This window comes from Cryptotermes secundus, unplaced genomic scaffold (assembly GCF_002891405.2).
Source record: "Cryptotermes secundus unplaced genomic scaffold, Csec_1.0 scaffold87, whole genome shotgun sequence".
Lineage (NCBI taxonomy): Eukaryota > Metazoa > Arthropoda > Insecta > Blattodea > Kalotermitidae > Cryptotermes > Cryptotermes secundus.
The window spans coordinates 1,414,118-1,441,124 of NW_019739942.1; the positions used below are offsets into that span (position 1 = coordinate 1,414,118).

The following is a 27,007-nucleotide window of genomic DNA, read 5'->3' on the forward strand; positions in this document are numbered from 1 at the left end:
AATTCAGTACTCACTTTGTATATACTGTACCAATGAGAAACGTCAGCTGGTGTCAATAATACAATTTTTAAAATTGTATTCTTATTTCTTAATGCGTTAATTAACTTCTTACAAATTTAAATTACACATAAATTTATTTATTATAATATTTAATATGTTTCGGTATCCATTCACTTCTATACCATTCTTATACAAATAAACATTTTATTACCCCGTGTAAATCCGTTCTCAATGTATACTAAACACACATTGAACTTTCTACGCTCATGTGTGTGTCCTTACTTTTGTCAAATGTGTCCGCCCATGTTTCTCTGCATGCGATACATAACTTTATATGACACAAAATAATATTTTGCACAGTAAAATGTACACAAAATTAGTTCGGGTATTTTTCATATATATATAAATAAAAAATCAGAAATATATCTCAAAAGAAGGATAAATTAATTAATGACTCATTTTTAAGAATATCTCTGACCTTTTTGTTCCTGGCGAGGCTGAATTTCATACTTTTAAAAATATCATATATTTATTCGATTGAAAATTACATTTCGGACACTATTTGATATAACATCTCATTTCGTTAATAATTCTTTGATTAAATGAGTCATTTTTACAAGATATAAAAAACAGTATGAATAACAGACCTGGCGCCAGAGATTCCAACCGGTTATCTGCCATATAAGACAAATTCTCAAATATTGAGGCGAACGTCACGGTATAGTACCTACTTGTGCTATTTTAGCATCTAGAGTAGTATCTACTTCTGTTATTTTTAATATAAAGGCATGGTACAGTCTTCTGAACATCATGATAGGGGACCTACTTCTGTGTATAGTACCTACTTCCGGTAATGTTGTGGAAATCTCTTCAGACGTGTCGTTGGTTTCAAGTGTTGATATGTCCTCGTCCTCTTCAATCTGGAAGGTAAAACACACCGTTCCTATAACCGAATATATACTGCAAGAAATAAGCTCCTTGCTTTGATTAATAGGCCATTAATAATGCTACATCAGCTGTGGCATATTTTGCGCCGATAGTATTAACAATCAGATGAATGATTGAGAGATTTGTGGAATGATGATGAAATAGGCTCATTGGTTGATTCTTCGTGTCGTTGTTTCCTCAATTACCTAATTATTGTGAAATTTGTGTGTGATTTAAGAATTTTGAAGAGGATAGTATGTAGAATAAAGCGGTTGTGACATACTTAAAATTTGGCTCCTTTATTCTCCTGGAATCATGCAGAACCACGAAAGAACAAATTCACAATATCCGATTGTAGTTCTCTTCTCTTGTTCAAATTAGAATCTAGTAACTTCCTACTGAAGATGTAAGGATCTACCTCACTATCTAATGATGATGCATCCTCACAGATGTTTTATATAGAGCATAGCCCTCGCAAGTGCTTGGTATTTGCCTGTTTCTAAAAAAAAGAAACTATTAAATCGCTGCTTATCAGTGTGAAATTTCTTTCGTTGACAGACATTTCTTTGGTTTTAATTAGAACGCTTAATAAAATGTTCTAGTTTTCTGTTATGATACATTTATTCACTTCCTCGAAATGGAATAGATTTAATAGTGATGAGATGCTTGCCAAGCAACCTTTAAGAGATTATTTTAAAGACAAAAATTAAGCTTGTCTTTCTTTTTCATTCATAAATTCAAAAAAGAAAGAAGAAGAAACCCCCTAGGTCCTTCAGGAAATATAGCCCATTCGCAATTCCCTGGCTCACCTCTTATAGGTAAGCAGGACTTCACTGAAGGAAAAAATATTTTAGTGTTTATTTCTCTTTTATTGTCTTCAACACCTTCATGTTGCTAAGTAGGAAAAATTTAAATTCTTAATTAATCAAATTCATTATGCACAATACAAAGAATTACTATATGGCCTAAACATAAAAATATTTTAATCATATGAACGTAAAATAGACAAATATCAGATTACACTGGGATTAAATTTTTTTCGCTTAGTGGGGGGTGGAGTCTAACGGGGTCCACTCGACACGGCGGCCACTGATTGTCCTATTATAGCCAGCCCCGGGTGATTATGATGATGGAGAATTTGGTGGAATGAAGATTGGCAGGGGAAACCGAATTACTCGGAGAAAACCCGCCCCAGCGCCACTTTGTCCACCGCAAATCCCACTTCCCACACCCGGGATCGAACCCGGGTCGCCGCGGTGGGAAGCCAGCGACTAACCGCTCGAGCTATGGCGCGGCCTTACACTGGGATACTACACATATTCAGACATTCTAAAGGAATTAAAATATCTGAAATTGGCATGCATTTCAAAGCTACAGAACGGATTTAAAATTTGATTAGAGAGGTTAAGTATATGTTCATATGCTGAAGATATTATTTAAACAACTAGTTACAGTACATTTATGTTACAGGTCGTTATGTCTGAAATATATTTTAGTCTGCGTTCTCCACAGGTCTCTACCTTACAATTAGATCTATCTCTTAGAGGAGACACAACGTTCAGATATAATCTGAGATAGAAATCTGTGGTTATGCTATCATGGTCACTGAGATAAACAGATTTGGCCTCAAAGAGAGAATTGTGGTAAAGCTACAGTTAATGATGATTATAACAGTCTTGTGAGGTACTGTGACACAAAGTGAGCCTATTGTGCCAACCTCTGACGTTGAGAACGACAATGAACCTCACGGTTGAGGGATTAGCAGTGGTGGATCGTATTCTAAAGGTCCCTGGTTTAGATCTAGGTTCGGGGAACGGCATTACTAAATGAAGTTATTTGAGGTTTAGTTTCAGTTTCTCCAATATATTATTGGTATAGTGCCCTAAATTAGTCGATGATCGCTTCCTTGCATGTCAAGTCTGATTCCTAATCGAATAATCGCCTTCTGATTTGGTACTACGTGGTTTCAGCAATTGAAAGCGCTTTTAAATAACTCAAGAGTAATAAGGGTACATCCCCATCACAATGGTCCCCCAGTCTAACGTATGAAATGCCTTCGCCCTCTCTAACACTGTGATCGTGAGTTCGAATCTCACTCACGGCATGGATGTTTGTGCGCGTTTATCCTACCTTTATGTTAGGTAGCGGCCTTGCGACGGGCTGATCCACCGTCCAAAGGGTCCCACAGATTGTCTTATTTTAAGAAACTGAGGTGAAAGGAGCGTTTCACGGATGCCCTATGCACCAAGTTGGAACAACGGAATAGAAGAAGAAGAAGAAGAAGAAGAAGAATATGAGAATAGTGATAATCAGAATGTGTGGTGTTGGTGGGATATTTTATGGCAGGGGACAAACTTGGAGCTCCGAGAATGTCTTACATTATTTATAGCATGTCTGTACATGGACGTAAACAAAAGAAATGCGAAAGTTCAAGCTGTGTTGTCTTTATTATTCCTCCTCCTACTAGTAGTTAATTACGCGTAACTCGAATAATCGGTCTATACTTAACTAGGTCACGCCTCTCTACATCAATCTGTTAGATTTCAATTAACCTTTTAAAGGCTTAATTTCTTCTAAATAATATACACATTCAATTTGTACTTAGTATGAAATAGTACGCACGCGCTAAAAACTAAACCCGTTAATGCTCTTTAGGGAAAGCAGAGATGTCGGTTTTGAGACCCAAAGAAACAGGCAGAATGTAGAGTTAAACCAGGTGATACACAGACAGCCACTGGGTTTGAAAGGATTTATACAGTTCAATTACTCTAAGCATAAAAAGAAAACACAAAGGGGAATTTCAGACGTGGAACTGGAATGGGTTACTTCTCGACGACTTTCCAATTAAAATCTGATAATTTATAATTGTGAGCGGCAGTGTGTAGACAAACAAAACTGAAAACTCAACTTCCTTTCAACGCTGTGGTCAAATTTATTCTTAGAATTTGCAATTAACGCAGTGTTTAATATTAGCGTTTAAAAGCTCTTAATAATTTCAATAGCTCCAGCAATTTAGTTATTTGTTACCATACAGCAGAAAATATCACTTCAGTTCTTTCTTCACAAGAGGATGGATTCTAATTCTAATATTTTCTCCCCGTAGGAATTTGTACATTCCATTTTTAATAAGAGAAGGCTGTAACAGTAAAATATGTAATTGTGGGGAAATTTAATTATTTATAACTTGTTCACAGTCGGCAGAATTTTATGAAGAAAAAGTGGAATGTTCACAATAATTACAGTTATATTCCCTTGTGAGTCTTTTGTGCTTTTATGCTACGGAATGTCGAACACAGTGGCCACGTGATCTAGGGAATAAAATGTCTTCGCTCGCTCGAACACTGGGATCATGGGTTAGAATCCCACTCAGGGCATGGATGTCTGCGTTTCTTCTGTGTTTGTGTTAGATAGCGGCCTTGCGACGGGCCAATCGCCAGTCAGAGAAGTCCTACTGGCGTCCCGCGCTTGTTTTCAATTTATAATGACTTACCCAATTAGGAAAATGAAAAGTTTAATCACGAGAATCCGGTTTGCTAGAGACGCTTTATACGCATGTGCGTATGGGATCATGCGAAGACCAGGATGAACAACCTCTTAACTTGGCGTCCTGATAGACTATGTGAATCGTTAGTCCGTGCTCTGTCCAAATGCGCGTGGGTAGCGGAAAGAGAGCAAAGACCACAGGCGCTGCCTTAACGTGTTGTTGCGAGGATTCTGTTTGCATGGTTGTACCCACGTACACCCTTACTGTCGTGGCATGCACCTCGCCCCCTCCACCACAAAATACACGGCGGGTTTCGTCTGTTTTCTTGCGATAACCCTTAGAGACCTTTGCAGAATTTCTTTCTCTCATTGTGAGGGGAAGTTATGTGATGGATCCCTTAAATTCTCTCCTACTTCACCGTCAATTTCAGTCCGTAATTTCTAAGGGTTCCTTTGTCTTGTTAAATATATTCAGAGTTTCCAACGAGTAAGATCAACTGTCACATAAATTGATATTACAAAATATAATGTATTATTTCTAACTACTGTCACCTTTTATCTAAGGCACTACTTATCGAGCTCCTTATTAATTCGATTAGTTCTACTTTTAAACTGTCATATATATTTACTTAATTGTTTATTCGAAATCAAAGTTGGTTTTAGATTAAGCCGGAATATGGATATTAATATGTATTCCATTGCCTGAGTATAAACATGACGGTTACTGTAGAAATTTCTGTATTTAGGCAGCGGTAAGTTGTCTGAAATTTTGACAGCAATGGTCTGTCATTAGTCTTCTCAGAAGCAAAGCAAAGTGGACAAGCGCACAAATTGAATGTCTTCAAGGTGCCGAAATTCGATTAGTTTTGCAGCACATGAGAACTGGCCTAGTTATAAAAAAAACTTCATCATGATCATCATCATCATCATGATCATCATCGTCGTCGTTGTCGTCACAGAGGCTTGCTATTGGATTGCGTCTGGGACATGGTATATCCAGTTTATATGTATTTTTACGAATTGTAGTTTTCGGTTTTAACACTGATTGTCCCCTCAGATACGTTGACATCTATTGAGCTGTCTATTCCACAAAGATTTGTAACCAAAATTTTAGGCGACTTTGTTACCTACCATTATATTCTACATCTATAACACTGGGGACCATCTCTGTGGTCTAGTGTTCAGAGCTCCTGGCTACAGATCCAAAGGTTCCGGTTTCGAATCCCGACGCTACCAGATTTTCTGAGAAGTGGTGGGTCTGGAACAGGGTCCACTCAGCCTCGTGAAGATAACTGAGGAGCTACTTGAATGGGCAAGTAGCGGCTCCGGTCTAGAAAACCGAGATTGACGGCCGTGGGGAACAGTTGCACTGACCACGCGGCACTTTCTATCCGCTAAAGTTGGAACAAACTTTGCCGACAAGCTACGCTCGCTCGGTTGGTATAGTTCGCTTGCGGACTAAAGCCACGGAGTTATAACACTGGGACCGTACTTTCGAATCCCGTTTGGGGTATGGATGGATATACGGGTTCTTTTATGTTTGTTTTATCCCGTGAAGATAGTGGCCTTGCGATAGGCATTCTATGTCCAGAAAGTCCTGTCAAGTGTCCGTCAACAGGATTGCAAATTCCTGAATTCCTGAGAACTCTGAAGACCTTAAGTCGAATTAGTCTGTAGTGACATACAGGAAAAATAAGTCTGTGGACTATCCACCATTTGTCGGGCAATTGTATTAGTTTTCTTTCGACGTAATAATATGGATATTAATTTACAACACTCAAAAGAATTATATATTTGTGTTCGGAATTACTGGGTTTTTGGACTTTTTCCATCGTTCGGTATTTTAGAGAATACAAAACACGATATTTCGGAAACTGGACCTTTTTCCGTTCGCAGGTGAGGAAGGAAGACACCTATTCAGTTGGATCCCTTAGAAAGAGCTAACCTCAATCACTGGATCAATTTATTTGTTCAACCGGTATATAACCTTCCTTTAAGAAATAAGAACGCCTAAATTTCCAAAAACCTCAACCACATATCTTTCCTCGTGAGATGCAAATCTCAGGGCAACATCCCGAAAGGCTTCTCCGTAAAGACTCCTTTCAATAATATATAAGGTCCAAAGATAGAGGTGAGCTCTTTCTAAGGGCCCCAACTGAGTATCTTTCTTCCTCCTCACCTGAGGATGGAAACAGATTCAGCTCTCGAAACGTCGTATTTTCTAGCCTCTAGACCACCGGACGGTGGGAAAAGTCCGAAAATTAAGTAATTCTGAGTGTTATATACTATCGTCAGAACTCTTTAAAATAAACCAATATATCTGTGTTGCTTGTTCTAATTATTATCATGATGGTGATAACTTATTGGAAAAGGAAGGGCAGTGGAAATGGTGTATATTCTTCGTCCGCCTCAAGTCTGAGATTTCAGGATCGAATTCAATTCGAGTTATAGCTATATACCCCCATCTCACTGAATCTTTCTTAGAAACTCTGTTACCGAACCACCGTATGTATGTCTCTGGCTTCCGTGTTTTGAACTTGTTGGGACGCCTGATATATGCGGCAACTTCTCCGTCATCCCTGTTAGGCGGATAGTCAAGGTGGTGTATTGGATATACACTGCTGTAGTAAGACCCATAATTAGGCCGCGCCATAACTCAAGCGGTTAGTCGCTAGCTTCCCACCGCGGCGGCCCGGGTTCGATCCCGGGTCTGTTCAAGCGGGAGTTGTGGTGAACATAGTGCCGCTGGGACGGGTTTTCTCTGAGTACTCCGGTTTCCCCTGCCAATCTTCATTCCACCAATTGCTCCACAATCACCCTCACCTTTCATCTGGGGCTTGTACAATAGGCCAGAAGTGTCCGCAGTACAAGGGACTTAGTCCCACCCTACTAGCAATAAAAAGAGACCCATAATTACGTATGCTGCCATTATATGGTGGCCTAGAGTTAAACTTAAAACAAGTCAGGCTGAACTAAGCAAATTGCAAAGGACGGCCTGCTTGAGAATTACGGGAGCAATGAGAACAGCTCCAACAGTTGCAATGGAAATCCTACTAGGACTCCCCCACTGCATCTGCAGATGGAAGTAGAGGCCAAGTTAGGAAGTTACAGATTACGTTGCAATGATGAATGGAGACCTAAATCTGAAGGTTTTGGACATGCATACATGATTCAGGACATGAAAAAGGAACCCATCATACAGATGGGATCTGATAAAATGATACCGAAACATGTCTAGCTAAACCCTTAGCGATCAGATTCCCGATAGAAGTGAATGGAAAGAGGGGTTTCAACCCGATAGAAACGTAATGTAACGTCATTATTCTTCTGGTCCCTGTTTTCATCTCCTACCATAAATATTTAGGCAATTCCATCCATACTGCATCGGTTAATAAGAAACTTTTCAGACGAATACAGAGTGTTATGTACTTACCGCTGGAAGCGGACAAATCTCTACGCGATGCTGTTCTACTTTTCGCGAAGATTAACTGAAATATAAGTTACAGTGCCAGATGACGCATATGGTGCTTGCATATTCCGTCGTACTGAAGGCCAACGTGGAAGCGTCTGTATGCGTAACTTGACACCTCGGTGTCGATATGACGTCACTGGAATTCGATAAGTTCTTCATATACGAAATGAAGGCGACAGTCAACAAACAAAGGATAAAATCTTACAGGTTCAACGTGTTTTTTTAGGAACAAACCGCTTCTGATAGGGCAGTGAAGAACAGAACATCGAGGCTAAAGTGTTTTCGCTGAAACTATGAAAGAAGTACGCATGTCTTGAACTCTTTCCCCATTTAATACAAGCTTATCTCGCTTTATTGCGTTTCGCAGATATTGCATTTTTTTTTTTTTTTTACAAATTGAAGGTTTATACCAACCCTGCGTCGAATAAGTCTATCGGCGCCATTTTTCGAACAGCATGTGTTTTCATCGTGTCTCTGTACCACATTTTTATAATGCTCGCATTTAATTATCTATACATATATGTTACGGTGATCTGTGATCAGTGATATTACTGTTGTAGTTGTTTAGGGGCGCCACGAATCGCGCCCGTATAAGACGGCGAACTCAACCGATAGAAGTTTTGTGTGTCCTGAAATGAATGGTCAATCGACCCAGAAACTTCATTTGTTGTTTCATTTTAAGAAACTGCCACAGCCACCCCAACCTGCAATAACCTCCACCCTGATCAGTCAGCAGCCATCAGTATCGATGGATGATCCTCCTTCAGCAAGAATTATTACTACTCGTTGAAAGTTCAGATGATAGTTATCATTTTTAGCAATAAAATATTTCTTAATTAAGGTATTTACATTGTTTTTAAACATAACGCTATTTCACAATTAATAGGCTACAGTATAGTGTAAACATAAATTTTATGTGCAGTGGGAAACCAAAAAAAATCATGTGACTCTCTTTATTGCGGTGATCAAAAACCGAGCCTGCAATATCTCAGAGTTATGCCTGTACCAACGTCGCTTTGAAGTAATGAGCTCTGTTTTCGAAAATAAGATTGAAAACTTATGTAAGATGACACAATTTTACAACCAGTGCGAAGGAAGTGGTACTGTCGGTGTTGAGATTGTTTGGATAATTTTGGGTCTGATTACTGTAGGCCGTTTACAGTTGTGTTAAATGGTGGTGAGCAATCGATTTTAGACTCGTTAATGTATAAAATCACTTTGACAACCAGTATGTAAAATAGGTGACTGAGTGACCAAAAATATGTTTGATTTCTTAATCACTCAGTAATTTTTGTCTATACCCAACTTAAACTACTCAAGTGGATAGCATCTACTGTCACTTTCAGATTTTTATGTTGTCAAATTTATTGAAATATAGAAAGGCTCTACTGTTAGAAGCCGTTACTCTGTGTGTGTGTGTGTGTGTGTGTGTAGGGGTGGGCCATAAAATCCCTCCCTCGCACTGCGACCTTCAATGATCTGTTGTGCTTTCCCTTTGGATTAATCCTTTATTAATCCTACACTTCCAATGAAATGTAGGACTTTATTTATGGGGGCGTCATAAAAGTCACTTAGCTCCATTAAGAAGTGACCCAGGTGACGAAATATTAAGTAAGCTATGGCCTCAAAATCACATAGGATATTTAGAAGCCGTTACTATGGAACGACTAGTGAAGACAAAGCAGAATGAAAGGACCTAGCGTGTGCTGTAGTGATTTGTAAAATGTGGAGCTCAGCTATGGCGCTATACTTAATTGTAGTCACAAGCCGTGTGTTAAACTGGTCACTATAACCAATCCGAACCCATTCTATAGTCACTCATACACATGACAGTACATACACAAGAATGAGGCTTCTTATACTGTCGTTATGTCGCAGGTATTATTGTTAGCGGATAAGATTTGAGGTTTTCACGGCGGTAACTACCTAGCTCGACGGAAGAAATTTCATGGTTAGCTAAGTGATCATTACCAACTATAGTTAATAAATTTAATTTCAATAGAATTAAGAAATTAATTGTATTTTTACTGAAATGTAATAATTTACATTTCAAGCTCTACTCTTCCTTGATTGTGACTGTACCTAGAAGTAAAAACTGAATATAAAGTTATTAGAGGAACTAATATGTAATTAGTTTTAGCATATAATTTGTTTTGTGGGTTGAAATTTCTGTCATTAAGCATGAATAAGGACTTTATCTATTAAAATGGGACACCACAAGGACAAATGGATCGCCACTAATGCACTCGTGCAAGACAGCAGACTTCTAGAACAGGGCCAAGACACTTGTGGGAAATTAAGGTTATTCTGTGGATTATAAAATTTGTTTCCGCTTTGTGTTCTACGCAGCAATTGACAGCTGAATACTGACCACATCCTCATATCATATTTCTTCAAGCTCCATTTTTGTGTATATCTTCTAAATTTGTCTCTAACCTTTAGATATTTCGACTAAAATCGTACATGTAATCGCATGCTACATGCCTACTCGTATTATACTCCTTGATTAGATCACCCTAATAGTGTTCTTTGAAGGGCATTTTGAAGGTGTGCAGTTCTCTCCATCAACAGTAGTAAGAATGATAAGCAACAGCTCGAGGACCAATTATAAAATAAGTACGAACAAAAAGAAAATAAAAAATTGTTCGCACAAACAAAAGATAAAAAAGATAGTTTTATCATGTATACAATAATAACAATTCCATTAGTGCAATCACAACAACCACTATGCGGTGATATAAAATGCTGTCTCGAATCCTGGTACCGCGACAAGTAATTAATGAGTTCTGGATTACATGAATCGATTTATTGGATATTCACCAGTTGGAACTAGAATTAGTTGTAACACAATCTTGCTGTAACTATAACACTTCGTAATTACGAACAATGATAACACTCTAAAGGTTATTATAACTACGCCACATAAAATAAAAACTTCACTTCTGACTTCTTCTGATTTGTGTCTGTCTTCTGTCATCTGTTGTATTCTGTCTCTGTGGGTCAGTTCTCTCCCTGATGTAGGTTCTGGTCGAACCGTATGGAGATCACCTCCTTCATCAGTAGAGTTACCGCGTTCTAGTTCTCTCCCTGAGGTAGGTTCTGGTCGAACGGTATGGAGATCACCTCCTTCAGCAGTAGAGTTACCGTGTTCTAGTTCTCTCCCTGAGGTAGGTTCTGGTCGAACCGTATGGAGATCACCTCCTTCAACAGTAGAGTTACTGCGTTCTTCGCTGTTATTGTGCTTTGGAGGTTCGCTGCCGTGTGACCGGAAACGTTTCTGTATTCGTTGCCTATTAATCGATATGACCCTGTATGCAATGCATTGCTTCTTCAGTGGTTTTTTTTTTTTGCTGTGGAAACGTGTTCCAACAATTCTCTGTCCAGCAGCGGCGCCTTCCGTGTTGCAACGGGAACGTGCTCAGCGAAGGCCCGCCCAGCAGATGGGCAGATTTTAGCTTTCAGGCGTCATATCACAATATATATACAGTTCTCTTGATTATAATTAATATTTTAATAAATGAAAAATTGTAATTACAAAATACCCTTAAGAAAACCCGTCTTGGTTTCAGATGAGTCATCGACCCTACATAAAACGTTAGCAGCTGAAGCGCATCAAGTGGAAGATCAATATTTACCCAAACAGCAGTTATTGAACGCAGAAACTTCTTTTATATAGCGAGCGAGATCTCGAAGACAAAGTTATAAGAGGGAAGAACAGAACTTAGAACCAAGGTCATCTTCAGTAAGGTAAAGGTAAAGTTGTCCCTATGCTTAACTAATTAAGTACTACATCATGAAGGCAGGGGCACGCGGTAGCTTAGTTGATTGAGGCACTATGATACAAGCGGAACGGTCGCGGGATCGAATCCAATAAGGTGGATTTTTTCAATGTACCTAATCTTTCCAGCCACACTATGTCCCTAGGGTAGACTCAGCCTCTAACAGAAATGAGTACCAGGAATCTTCTGGGGGTAAAGGGCGGCCGGCGCGTAAAGCTAACATGCTCACCGCCATCTGTGAGCCTGAACTTCTCACAACTCCATGGGCCTCCACGGCCTGTTAGAGGGAAGCCTTTACTTTTTTATTATGAAGGCGTGTGGGGGCCTGGGTGTATAGATCCACATTTTATTGATCCTGACACTATTTGGAGGTGAGTGGTCAGCTTCACGCCTCGTCCGCTTTACACCCGGGAAAGAGCCCCCGGAACTCATTGGATAGGAGGTTGGGTGGGCCCCAGAGCCGGTCTGGATGACATGGAGGAGAGAAAATTCTTGACCCTACAAGGACTCGGTTGTCCCGCCCCTAGCCACTCACTATACCGACTATGCTATCCCGGTTCGTCAACTTGAGTAAGACATTAATTATATCCAAGAATATGTTTTCGGGAGATACCGATTGCCGTAAAATGTTGCGTTTAGGACATTTACATAGTTTTGCAGTCACGGAATCACGGCTTCTTTTAATGTGAAATCTTACTCGTTATACCACCTGCTCGTAAGTTAAATAAAGGCCGCGCCATAGCTCAAGCGGTTAGTCGCTGGCTTCCCACTGTGGCGGCCCGGGTTCGATCCCGGATCTGGTCAAGTGGGATTTGTGGTGGACAAAGTGGCGCTGGGGCGGGTTTTCTCCGAGAAGTTCGGTTTCCCATGCTAATCTTCATTTCACCAAATTCTGCGTCATCATAATCACCCGGGGCCGGCTACAATAGGCCAATCAGTGGCCGCCGTTCCGAGTGGACCCAGTTAAACTCCACCCCACACTAAGCGAATTTAAAGAAGAAAGGTAAATAAATGAAATATATTGCTAATATACTAATGTTCTTTTTCTGCGTTACTTCTTCTAGGAAGATAAAAATCAGTCTCTGACATTAACGGAGGAAATAGACTGAAGGTGTTTGAGAACAGGGTGCTAGGAGAATATTTGAACCGAGGAGAGAAGATGTGACAAGAGTTTGGACAAAACTACATAATGAGGAGCTTCGTAACTTATACTCTTCTTGAAGTATAATTAGAACGATCAAGTCAAGGAGGATAAGATGGGCAAGGCATGTAGCAGGAATAAGGGAGAAGAGGAATGCATTTAGGATATTGGTGTGAAAACCAGAAGGAGACCACTGGGAAGACCAAGGTGTGGGTGAGTGGACAGTAATAAAATGGATCTTAGTGAGATAGAGTGGGATTGTATGGATTGGATTGATCTGGCTCAGGATATGACAATTGGAGGGCTCTTGTGAACACGGTTATGAACCTTCGGTTTCCGTAAAATGCTGGAAAGTCCTTCAGAAGCTGCACAATTGGCGGCTTCTCAAGAAGGGCTGAGCTCCATAAGTGAGATATTGCTCATGTGCTAATGTACTTTTTCTCCATTACTGCTTCTTGGAAGATGAAATGCACAGACGTGAGCACGGACTGCATCGTGTTGATGGGATGTTTCTGTGATATGCTCAGTACTCAGGAAAAGTACCCTGCAATGTAAACAGGTGTGAGAAAACGTACAGATAATTATATTTATTTTTCGCATTTCGTTTGAATTTCGTATATCTTATAATTGCAGTTTGCAGTTGCTCTTATTGATCTGCAGGTGGCCATACTAGACATACAACTACGAAATCTTGTTCAATATAATGTGCTTCACATCTGTGTGTGTGTATATGGGTGTATGCATACATAGAGAACTATGTATCGTGAGTGGGATTTTATTTGTTGTGTACATATGCGCTAAATCTATTTTTGAAGCTACTTTTTTTTTTAAGTTGACCAATGATTTCTACAAATTCAACAGTGGGGCAACATCTCAATACGAATGTGTATTTTTAATTGTGAAGAAGCCTCAAAGGGCTGCAGGTTCTCTTATGAAGGAAATCCATACGCTATTGTCCCAGTCATCATTCATCACTCACACATGTAGCTCAGTTTTTCCTGAGAAGCCGTTAATTGTGCAGCCACTCAAGAACTTCCCAGCATTTTATGAAATCCGAAGGTTCATTGTCGTGTTCACAAGAGCCCTCCATTGGTCCCTATCCTGAGCCAGATAAATCCAATTAATACCATCCTATTCTATCTCTCTAAGATCCATTTTAATATTGTCCACACTCCTGCGTCTTGTTTTTCCTAGTGGTCTCGTTCATTCTGGCTTTCCCACCAGTATCCTCTATGAATTCCTCTTTTCTTCATTAGTGCTACATGCCCTGTCTATCTCATTCTCCTTGACGTGATCATTCTAATTATACTTGGACAAGAGTATAAGTTATAAACTTCCTCATTATGCAGTTTTGTTCAACCTCCCGTCACTTCATCTCTCTTTGGTCCAAATATTCTCCTTAAAACCCTGTTCTCAAAGACCCTCAGTCTATATTCCTCTCTTAATGTGAGAGACCAAATTTCACACTCATACAGAACCACAGGCAAAATTATAGTTTTGTATATTCTAATTTTTATGTTTTTAGACAGCAGATGAAAAGAAATAGTTCTGGACTGAATTGTAGCAAGCATTAAACGAAATGAACCTCCTCTTAATTTCCGCCTGAATCAAATTTTGATCTGTTACTGTCACTGCCACCGTGCCACATTTTCAGAACAAAGGTTAGCTATCTATATGTCAGGATTTTGTTCTGAATTCTGCTGACGAGACAGCAATATACACTTAGTTTTATCTTTGTTTACTTTTAGATCAACCTGTTACTAGCGTCAATTAAAGTTTTTCTTTATAGTATCTACATTATCACCCAGTAGAATGTATTCATGAGCATATACCAACAGCTGATGTGTGCCATTTAATTTCAGTCCCACGTGGTTCTCCTGGACCTTCCTAATTGCATTTTCTAAAGCAAAGTTTAAAAGCAGTGGCGATAAAGCATCTCCTTGTTTTAGACCGTTTTGGATAGGGAAATTATCAGACAAATGTTTACCTATATGAGCTTTACTATACATTTCGTTTAAATACATTTTAACCAGCCTAACTATTTTCATGGGTACCCCGAAGTCTATGAGAATATTGTGCAATACTTCCCTCATAACTGAATCGTAGGCTTTCTTGAAGTCTACATATTGCTGATGTACTGTCTCATTGTATTCTAATTTTTTCTCCAGTATCTTTAAACATAACAGGGCAGGAAAAAGTAATGGGAAAGAAAGGGGAAAATTCTCTAACGATAATTTAAGGTAAATTTCATTAACTTTCCTTGAGATATTAAGAGAAACGATGAAAGGAATTTGGGCGATTGAAGCCGAGCGAAATTCTCATGAGGTGCTGAATAAATATCCCTGCTTATAGCAGATACTCTGACGCAAAGTATAAAAGAGAACGTCAAACTCATGATTAAGCTATAAGTCCTCGAATTACGAGCCTGTTTGGCCTTCATATTGAGATGAAGAATGATAGCAGATGTAAGACGTCATTGATTTCTTTTTTCAAGTAAGCATATTGCTGGCCTTCGTACTTTCCAGAATCTCCTACTTGGCAATTCCAATTATATCCTACTGAACAGCTGAATCGGTTCTATTTCGAAGTATTTCAGATGTCGCACTTGAGTGATGGGTAAAACGTCAAACAAGGCTATTGCTGAATTCTTGGGAGAAATAAGATAAACAATATTGTGTACTCTATTATTTATTGTTTACATATTCATGTATATTTTTTGTCTCGTGTCCCTTATACAGATTGAATTAATATTTTTACGACGAACACTATATAAATAAACTGACTTATAACAAAGTACAAGTACGAAGAAGTAATTATGTAGAATTGAGTAACAGTTGTAATAATATAGATACAAAGACATTACAGTAATACATAATGTCATTCAGTATACTTACTTAATCCGTTCCTCTCGTACCTTACAGTATCGAGGTTGATTTTTTTCATTTTGATCATTTTTACAGATGGTAGGACTCCCTGGACGAGTGATCAGCTCGTCGCAAGGCTCTACCTAAACATAGAACAACACAAACACAGAATAAACACATACACGTACCAAACATCTATGCCTTTGTGGGATTCGAACCCACGATCCCGATTTCTAAGCGAACGAAGACAGAACATGCCTTAGACCGCTCGGCTAACATGACTGGCGTATTCATTATCACAGGAGTGAAATTTTCATAAGAACATCGGGAAGAAATGGTGCCCAGGAATCGTTATCACATTCAAAATACATTGAAAACAAACAAAACTTACCCACAGAATTTATAGACTTATTGGCTATATCTGGATTTATTTTATTAGCTGAGATATCAGGCAGGTAACATCGCATGAAATATGTAGACCTATGACATATCAATAAATTTACTATCAAAAATTGGTTTGTGGTTCTCATTTTTTTGTACGTGAGTTAATGGCACTACTATTCTTAGCTATTATAGTTTATGGTGTCGATTTTGATATTAGTGGTGAGAAGAAAGAAGGAGTCATTGCTTATTTGATGGATTTCCCTAAGTTTTCCTGGGGAGACTGAGGAAAACCATAATAATCTAAATGAAGATATACTGTTGCCAAGCTGAAATCCTGATCGGATATCTTCCAGTAATTATGAGTCCACAACAACAAAAAATAATAACAAATTTAATGCTGGCCCTACTCAGTACATAAAACGAATTTATAGTCGAAAGTTACTTTGTGATTACTCAATAATTTTATATGTAAGATAATCTAACAGGTTTGTTAGCATATCTATAAAGGGCGAATCTGGCATGCAAATGCTTTTGAAGTCGAAAACCAGAGTGTTTTGGGAAAACATCTGTTCTGAAGCAGTGAGCTTCTCAGAGCAACAACTTCCACCAAGAGTTGCCTCCCTCAAAGTAAGAGGTCTAAACATTTCGCTTTTCACGATCATGAATTTACTAAGCAATTGTAGCCCTTAAATCACAAACGGCAATTTTGACAGTACCTTCATATATAATCAGCTTAGGTTTGGTATTGGGCCAATGTACTTCTGGTGTGTTGCTTACCTTAGATGTTAAATAGAATGTTAGTTGGTTAGTTATTAGAGAGGGTGGGTTTCCCCATGCACTTAGACCAGTATTGGTCCATTGTGCTTCCCTCTATGATATTCTACCAGTCTCTATACCCTACCGATATTGGTGCGTACCATCAGTCCCGACCGAGCCAGCGAGTTCGCCTCTACTGGCTTGGCGGTATCTATAATGCTTCCCCCATCTATCAGAGGCGTTAGAGACTACTGTTGGGCGGGAAATGTCCTGAACTTGGCTCAGTGACCTCCTTTGGAGATATGAGGTTCTTTTACGTGCCGTAAAGCTACGACACGGGACCCACGGCTTAAAGTCCCTCCCGGAGGACTTGTTCCCTGAACTTTTCCGCCCTTAAAAATTCCACGACCTCCGCCGGGTTTTTGAACCCGGGTACCACGAGTCATGAGGTGGGAACGTTGCCTCTAGACTACGGAGACTGCTCCAAATATAATGTTACGAAAGCTCTGCAGTTGTGTCAGAACAGCTAAAATTTCAAGGAAAATTTGCATTTGGCTGCATCCTCTTCACACAGCAAGAATGTGCATATGTCACATTGTGAATGTAAGAACGCTACTATCTCCTTCATCCATACTTACGACATGTAGCTTAGAATTTAATAATCTTAATAAAATAGTCATTATAATGCACCTAATTATAATGAACGGTTACAAAATGCACAACAGAAAGCCCGCGTTGTTCTACGCAAATAAATTGTCGCTGTGTAAACGTATTTTTGTGGCATGATCTTTTGGCTTTTCCCAGGCGATTTACAAGTGAAAAAAGGTTATCTTCAGTGTCATCATCTTCGTAGTTATTTTGCTCCTACAAGCTCTTTCGCGTAAAGCGTAACGCTACAGATCAGGAACTATTTCTGAAAAAGATTGAACAGGCTGGTTTGTCAGCTACAAGTCGAATTCGTTAGATTTATATTGATAATATTTATCATCAAACCCTTAAAAATTTTCCGACGATTCTCGATACAGATTATGGAGAGCGACAGTTTGTTTCCTTTTTCAGTTGCCGCCGTGCCGAGTTGACCCAGTTGGACTCCACTCCCCTCTAAGCGAATTTTAATTTAATTTTAGTTTCCTCTTTTATGTTTTCTGTACCTTTAGACAATGATGTCTTTTGTGGAACTTCAGAAATAAGAAGTTTTGTTTCACTCATGGAGCTGAGCTCTTCTGGAGGAGCCGCCAATTGTGCAGCTACTCAAGAACTTCCCAGCATTTAATGGAACCCGAAGGTTCATTGCCGTGTTCACAAGAGCCCTCCATTGGTCCTTATCCTGAGCCAGATAAATCCAATCCATACCATCCCATCTTAACTCTTTAAGATCCATTTTGATAAGTAGTTTTAAGAAGTGGTTCTTTCGCCTATTCAAAATCTTGTGAGAATCTGCAAGCCGATGACCATTTTTATATTTCATTAAGTTACTTCTAGGTTGGTGACCCCTCTTAAAGTCATTTATTCTTCTATACAAGTGGTTCAGCCACCTGCTCACGCTGGTTCCTCGCTCGCGGATTTTTCTACCCTGAAGATGGTGGCGATAATTTCCTCAGAAACGTCGGTTAACACAAGATCTACACGGCGCCACATCCAAGAACACGGCATTATTCTTATCTTCTTGCATGCAATAATAATCTTGAGCATACCACTTTGGATCATTTAGAATCATGGATCAGACAAACTCTTGAGCATACCACTTTGGATCATTTAGAGTCATGGATCAGGCACTTGCCATCACTTTCTCTCTTTACTACCTTCATGTACTCTTCTAGAAATGTTTCGGATAATTGAGACTGAGAGTGAATTAATGCACCTGTGAAGATAGATAGATAGATCAGTAATCTGTCAGATGACAGGTCCACAGTCTCTTCCAAAACAGTTCCTCCACTTAATGTGATCTTCTGTTTTTGGAAAGAGACTATCCAGGAAAAGTGATAATGTGGTAGTTTTTCCATTTGCTTTCCACATCGCAGTACAGCAGCCGTTCAAACCACTCTGGTCACGCTTGTTGTTATTTGAACCATCTCGAGCATCATTTGTTCTGTGCTTCAAGTCGCTGCTGATGACGCTGCTTCCGGCATCAGTTTTTGGTTTTTGGTGTCTCTCTTCGTCTGATGCCTACCCTTTGACCTGTCCAGCAAGGGAGGCCCTGCCAGTAGCTACGCTACCGCTGGTATAGCTCTCAGAGTCCTTGGCATACTCAAACCCCCTCACCACGATAAGGTGGAGACACCAACGAGGGGGTACCTGTGAAGGTATGCCCATAATTCTTTGAAAGCTACTGTCGGTAGAATTATTGTTATTGCGATCAGCTATACTAAAACTGCGAATTTGCGCCACAAATATTTAAGTATAACTGATGGTTACAGTAACAATGAATTTTTGAACTTTAAAACATACTGTCGTCCGGTCTAGAAAACCGAGATTAACGGCCGTGGGAATCCGTTGCGCTGATCACGTGACACCCTCTATCCACAAAAGTTGGCACTAACTTCGCCGACACGTGGCGGTCGCTCAGTCGGTATAGTTCGTTTGTGGACTAAAGGTCACGGAGGAAAACATATTGCTGTGTTGCATGGTAAATATCTATCCCTTCTGTATTCTAGCGTGTTATGTTTCAGGATAATACAATGTTCTTTGTTATGTTTAATACCATTATCCAAATCGATACCACTACGAAATAAAAACTATATATTACACGTGACTTAAAATCTATAAAGAAATTCATGTCTTCATCTCCACAGTCAACAGAATGTACACTAGACTTAAGTTCGAATCTGGCAATAAGGTTGAGATCAACTCACAGGGGTAGTTACGAAGAGTTTCATCTTCTGGGATATAAGGCCGTGTAGTCGGTTGAAGTTTAACCGACGTTTCAGAGGAACGCTTCGCCTTCATTTTCATGTTTCAAGAACAAACTAAGCAGAAAACCAGCATGGAACAAATAACAAGCAAACAGAAACGTCGGTTGACTTTCAAAGATTTACAGTTCTTTATATTCCAGATGATAGACCTCTTCAAAACGTCTTTCTAATATGTTCAACATTATTGTTTTTTGGGCTTGAATTGCAATATTAACGCAATAATTAGAAACAGTTACAAAGAAGTTATTCAAAGATTTCCTTAATTTGCAAGCCAGTGCTCATACGCTGTTCTAGAAGATGAATTGGTACTTATATTATTGCTTAATGTGCACAAATCTCTATTCATTACAATAAATTTCATATGTAGCATATTCAGTACAATAGTTCGTATCTTGAGCTATGCGCTACTTTTCTTTCATATTTTTTCTATGAAATTTTCCGCGGATGTAAAGGGAGCTATGCCTGGAAGATTGCGTCCATGCCCCATGCAGGGTTCCATAAGAAGTCTATCAACGGAACCCGGCGAAGAGGAAGATGACCTAAGAGCTAATCAGACTGTCCTTATCTTGTACGTTTGTCGTCTGTAGGCCTGCTGCTTGTTACGGAACACTGCACCGCACAAACCGCGTATATTTATTATGCAATTATATTACACACTTTCAGAGTTTCTTCCAGAAGTGTAATCTTGTGTCTGATGCACACGAACAGACTACAGCATAGAAACAGGAGTTTTTACTTCATTTTGAAACGAGCTAAATTAGTTTAATTACATCAAATTGTAACGTGGGCCATCATTAGTTAAGTGAAATACATCGAAGAATGGAAGTAATGAGTCTGTGACCTTTTGGAGAGTAAATACTTGCACATTCACTGAGTAACATGTAATTTGTTAAAAGGGAATGTACTCGCTTTAAGAAAGACATATTTTATTATGGCGCTGATCCTGTCGCTGCAACACCGGAACTTAGCAATTATGTCATGATAACACGTTTTCATGTGCCTTCAATGAAGTCTAATACAGCATCATCATTATTATCGTCTTCAGAGGTTGAATTTCATAGCCCGTTCCGTCCTCAATCATCAAACCGTCTTCTTTTTGGTCTTCCTGGATCACGTCTGCCTACCGGTTGATAATATTGTCACATATGAGGGTTTTATGACGAATAATAACGGGTTCTGGATTAAGTGATTGGATTTATTGGCACTTGTTTACAATTACAGTCAATTATAACAGCTCACAAGCAATGACTGTCTAAGACTCGCTCCATTCCTTACTGGACTACGAGTGTCTCCTCTTCCGCTGTGACTGTCTTGGTTCTGAATTACGAATCTGTCACTTCTTTAGCTTCCGCTGTCCGCAGGTTAACACTCCACAGCTGAACACTCAACTCTCTTACGAATGACGAATCCCGAACGACGGCTCGCGGCTCACGCTAACGAATGAACTGAACTAACTCTTTTATAGGCCGCGCCATAGCTCAAGCGGTTAGTCGCTGGCTTCCCACCGCGGCGGCCCGGGTACGATCCCGGGTTCTGGTCAAGAGGGATTTGTGGTGGACAAAGTGACGCTGGGGCAGGTTTTCTCCGAGTACTTCGGTTTCCCCTGCCAATCTTCACCCCACCAATTACTCCACAATCACCCTCACCTATCATCTGGGGCTGGTACAATAGGCCAGAAGTGGCCGCAGTACAAGGGACTTAGTCCCACCCCACTAGCAATAAAAATAACTCTTTTATAACTTCGGGGCGGACCGAATATATGTCTCAATGCCTTACAGTTCCTCTGTTATTCTGTTGTTCTGTGTTTGTCCTTTGCCGCGGGAACGTGCTTACCGAACCGTTGCCCAGCAATATATTAGTCTGGCTTGTCACGGATACGTGAGTTAGCGAGCTGTTGGCTAGTAAATAGGTTATTCGGGCTTTCAGGCGTCATGCCATTATATGAAAGTTGATTTGGAGCTCCCTTTTATGCATGCTCGTAAATATATAAGCAAATGTTTCTCCCGTATCTGCTTAATACGTGTATAAAAACAAATATTAACATCAGCTTCTTGACCGGAAAACAAACATGAATTTTACTTTCCTTTTAGAAAATTATTTAAACGGAAAATGTATTTATTTTTATGATGGTTAATTGAAGTCCTTTGCTCAGTATTCCGTTTACATTGCTTGTTCACATTCCAATATGGAACTTAACTGAATTTAACTATGGTAATGAGGTTGCCCTATTTCTCCCATCGCACGTTTAGCTAACAAAACAAAGCAAATGTAGAACATAAGCCACATCACAGGCATATCTGGAGTGATTTCTCTCTGCGCACATCACATTCTGCGCAGTTACCTAACCTGCGGTCATTATGAATGAAGACAGGCCACTAACTAAACAGAACACGTATTTCCACATTAAACTACATCTATCGGCACAAGTGTGCCAGAAAACCACACGGGTTTAGTATTACTGAGTATCTTGGCTTTGTTCATGGTCTGTCATTCTGTCTAGAATACGTCTCGGAAACTGAGTCCGATGCAGAGATATGGAGGCATCTTCTCAGTTTGATTATAGTAACTGAGTTGGCCCCCTCTGCCTGACACAACTGAAAGATGGTTCCCACCATCTCACCTGAAAACGGACTGGGATCCTGTTTCTGAAATGTCGTGTTTTGTTAGGAATATTAGATGCTGAACAAAGTTCAGAAAAGCAGGACTACTACCTGAAATACATGGGATTAAGAACTTTAAAACTAAATGCAGGGAGCACGCGGTAGCATTGTTGGTTGAGGCACTACGCTACAAGCCGGAAAGTCGCGGATTCGAGTCCCGATATGGTGAATTTTTCAATTGACCTAATCCTTCCAGACGCATTATGACCCTGGGGTGGACTCAGCCACTAACAGAAATGAGTATCAGGAATCTTCCTGGGGCTAAAGGGCGGCCGGCGCTTAAAGCTGACAACCTCACCGCCATCTGTGAGCCGATTATCTAGAAAATATAGGAGCCGCGAAGTCTCACAAACATATGGGCCCCCACGGTCTGTTATATGTGTAACCTTTTAAAACTAAATTTATTTAATAGAAAACATTTGAATATTGCCGACTGTGTAAGTAATATTTCTTGACTCATAATGCACAGTATTTATAGGCAGACTGTTTCAGTTCTTCTCCTCTCTCTCTCTCTATCTATCTATCTATGGCTCTACAGCACTTCGGACTTTGGCCTATTTTTCACTTTCTTTGATCTTTTACACAGTTGGTGGGAGTCTTTGGACGGGGATTAGCTTGTCGCAAGGCCTCTACCTACACACAGAATAACACAAACATAGAATAAACGAACACAGGTATCCATGCCTTGAGTGGGATTCGAACCCACAATCCCAGCTTTCGAGCGAGCGAAGAGAGTTCATGCCTTAGACCGCGCGGCCACTGTGATCGGCAGTTTTTTTGTAATTCGCTTAGTGGGGGGTGGAGTCCAACTGTGTCCACCCGCCACGGCGGCCACTGATTGGCCTATTGTACTTGCCCCGGCTGAATATGATGACGGAGAATTTGGTGGAATGGAGATTGGCAGGGGAAACCGAAGTACTCGGAGAAAACCCGCCCCAGCGCCACTTTGTCCACCACAAATCCCATTTGACCAGACCCGGGATTGAACTCGGACCGCCTCAATGGGAATCCAGCGACTAACCGCTTGAGCTATGGCGCGGCCGGCAGGTCTCCTTAAGGCGCGTCCTCATTACTCGTGCTCGTGCTCATCGGGAGACTTGCTGGCTTTTACTTGTGCTCGTAAATCTTCGTTCACACTACTTAAATTGTTCGCCAGGCTTCGGCGCGCGAGGATCCATATACAATTACTCGTAGTGTGTATAGGCCGTAGTCGTATTTTAATTTATTGGCTATAGTTTTGAATTAAAAATTAAAAATTTGCTTGGCTCGTGACTTGTCATATCGTCCACATTACTCGCGAGCATAGCGAGTCGCACGAGCCCGAGCACGAGTAATGTGGGCGCACCTTTATTTACATAATTAAACGAAAGTTTTGTTTTTCTAAATCCGTAACCCTTCGAGTGCAATAGGGCATGAAGATAGTAAAACTTCGGTGGCACACATATTTTTTCGCCCTGAGTAAAAATTTTGGAATTCCCGATATGTTTTTCGAAAAACAAGTAGGCCTATTTAACGTAATTTCTCTTACTTATATCGATTTGTCTTTGACAATCGTTTTAGATGATTAATTCATGCGGATTTTTTTTTGTTTTGGGGCAGTAATGAAGGTTACATAGTCAAAAATATTTTTAACAAAACATCTAAGTGCAATAAGACAGTTAATGTAGCCTATCACTGAAGCAAAAGCAATAGTTGAAGTAACGAAACGCGCGGATAANAGTTTTTCAGGTAGAGGCCTTGCGATGAGCTGATCACCCGCCCAAGGAGTCCTACCGAATGTGTAAGATATAGAAAAAAACACAAGTGAACGGAGGAGTTCATGGAAGTAGGCCTAGGACCACTGGGGCTGTAGTGCCAAAGAAAAAAAAATCAGTGATTCCAAATATCAAATTTGTTGTCTGCCGCTTAATATTTTATTTACCGGGCATTTAAAGCTGTTTCGTGTACTTTATATTTTATGTTACTGTAGCACTTTATAGGGATGTAGGCTTATTGATATCAGTCTGGAGAACGGCTGATTCTTTGTGAAGATACTTTTGTAGTAGTGAAAAGTGAACTGGCTGTCAGATTTTATTCTAGCACAAACGTTTGTTTTCAATTTAAACTATCTTTAATAAGACTACAATTTGAATAAACAAATCGTTTGTAGGGCTAATTACCTGTCTTTGTATGTGCATTCTACCGAGAGTTTTACAGGTAAAAAATTTAAAATCGACATTTAAAAAATTAAGAGGCATATTATTTTTGTTCTAACCAAGCTAACCCACGGAAAGCGTGCTAATTTTCCCTCTTGCTTCTCTTTCTTATACAACACAAGGTTTTCATATCATTTCCATTGTCACTTATACAGGGTGTGTGGGAAGAATAACAACGGGTTCTGGATTAGATGATTGGATTTATTGTCAGTTTACAATTACAATCAATCATAACAGCTCATAATCAGTGACTGTCTAAGACTCACTCCATTCCTTTCTGGACTATGAACGTTTGCTCTTCCACTGTGACAAATGACGGTTTCTCTCTTTTTCTGTATTATCCGTTGCCACGGGAACGTACACGTCTGTCAATCCGCGGCAACTCTTTGACCACCACAGTATCCGTTGCAGTGAGAATCCGTGTTTACAGAACCGTTGTCTAGCAAATGGACTTCCGCTTCCGGCTTTCAGGCGGTGTTTACCGAACCGTTGCGTAGCAGTGGTCATATCCCTCACAATATAGTTCAATCGGTATTTTTCGTTAGGGAAGTTTATACGGCGAAAAAGTGATGTAAAAACAATTTTACAGAAAAATTGAAAAAGAAAGACGAAAATAATATAATCTTTTAGATGATCTAGATAACATGTCTTTAAGAAAGGTGTACAAATATTATTCGGGTTGTGATGCAGATTGTGGTCTGATATTTTTCGGAAAGTTTGTATTAAATATTAGACTATGCTACTACCAGATCTACTGACGTATAGACATTTCAATATCTGAATGCAACTAAATAACCGTAAATGTATCATAATATTGTAACGTGTTTACGTTACTGAAGACGCCGTAGAGATGGTTAATTGGTTTATTTAACAATCTTCCGATAATGGCTACAATTACTTATCACACAGCTGCGGGGTTTCACACTTTATAACCCTAATCGCATTAATCTGTTAACACTGTTGCGGGGTTTCACACTTTATAACCCTATCGCAAATCAGTTCACTCTGTCTTCAGTAGTCTACACGTTTACAGTAGGGGAGCTTTGTATCACTGTATCACACGCTCCCAATTACACAATCACTCACACGTCCGGTTCTTCTTTCCGCGACGGCTGCTATAGTAGAACTCTGCGGTAGCCACATTAGGACTGACTGACTCAGTACAACTGAAGTCGCCGACTGCTACAGTAGAACTCGCTGGTAGCCACATTAGAACTGACTGGTACCAGCTGTGCAGCTCACTTATATAGCTGCAGTGCTTGCCGGTTGCGTAATGAGTGCCACGTCATCCTGTTACGTCACCGCTGTTGATTCGCCTTGCATAGTTACCCGGTTACGGGGCTCGGCTATCTTCGGCTCCGCTCGGCTCTCTTCGGCTCCGCTCGTGACGTCACCGCGCATAGCTGCCAGGATGCGGGGTGATTACTCGCCTATTACGCGAGCGTTACGTTACCGCTGAGGGGTGGGAGGGGAGCGCTGACTCGCCCGCCGCGTCACTGCTGGTGTGCGGGGGGGGGCTCGGCTTTGCGCAACATGTCACACTATAATTTTAATTCCTTCCAGAGACGGAGAATTCAATTATGGTTGATTTATTAAGCTATATTCTACAATTTCAATACCAATAATTAATATGTAATATGTAGATTTCATGTTGCTGACAAGAGTGTTCTCTATATTGCAGTTGTCCTGACCTTTATTCATGCATCCACATAAAAGTTATCTACTCTATTGTGCCTTAAGAATAAGTTTTGCTGTAAATCTGTATTGTAATATTAGAAAACATTACGGTATCTGGTACGTAAGGGTTTAATCATTGGAATGGGTATTTAATATACAAATTAGTTACATTTACTATATCGTTAGGGCAGGAATATTCTTGAGAATCTGTTAATCCGCCAGCTGCTTAAGAAATTTAATGCACTCTATGGAACTCGAAGGGTCCTCTCAATAGTCCGACATTGGACCGTAACCTGAGCTCTTTGAATTCAGTCTATATGGGCAAACGCTATATATTTAAAATCCATTTTAATTTGCCTCCAATCTAAGGCTGCCCATACACGTACGAGTCCTGCTCGGCGAGGAGCCGTGCTCGGATTAATTTCACCACACACATATGAGCGTGGCGACCCACACACGGACGAGTTTGGCTCATTGGAACCCGAGCCGAGTCGGACTCGCGAGCCAGACTCGTACGTGTATGGGCCCCCTTAGATTTGCGTTGTAAATGGTCCTTTCACTTCAGGTTTTCCAATTAAGATTACGTGTTCATTTCTTATTTTTCCCGGACTTGCTATGTGCTCATCCATTTCATGTTCCTAACCATCCTAATAATATTTTGTAACACAAATATATTATGAAGTCGGTCACCAGCCGAGCGGCCTAATGCTTGTACTGTCTTCGTTCGCTCGGAAGCTGGGATCGTGAGTTCGAATCC

The 27,007-nt window shown here is 40.1% G+C and overlaps 2 protein-coding genes across 5 annotated transcripts in view; one reads left to right on the forward strand and one right to left on the reverse strand.

Moving 5' to 3' along the window:
* Positions 1–27,007, reverse strand: part of LOC111872032 (tyrosine-protein kinase receptor torso) — a 131,596-nt gene that overhangs the window by 80,625 nt on the left and 23,964 nt on the right. For both annotated transcript variants that reach the window (XM_033754482.1, XM_033754481.1), the window contains exon 2: positions 846–920. In XM_033754482.1, coding sequence (XP_033610373.1) covers positions 846–920 — 75 coding nt within the window. The remainder of the gene's footprint in view (positions 1–845; positions 921–27,007) is intronic.
* LOC111872022 (general transcription factor 3C polypeptide 3) overlaps positions 1–27,007 on the forward strand; it is a 130,779-nt gene that overhangs the window by 70,658 nt on the left and 33,114 nt on the right. The window contains exon 2 of one of the 3 annotated variants that reach the window (XM_023865500.2): positions 11,452–11,635. The exons of the other annotated variants lie outside the window; for them this stretch is intronic. The gene's annotated coding sequence lies outside the window, so the exon portion shown is untranslated. The remainder of the gene's footprint in view (positions 1–11,451; positions 11,636–27,007) is intronic. 3 annotated transcript variants of the gene reach the window in all.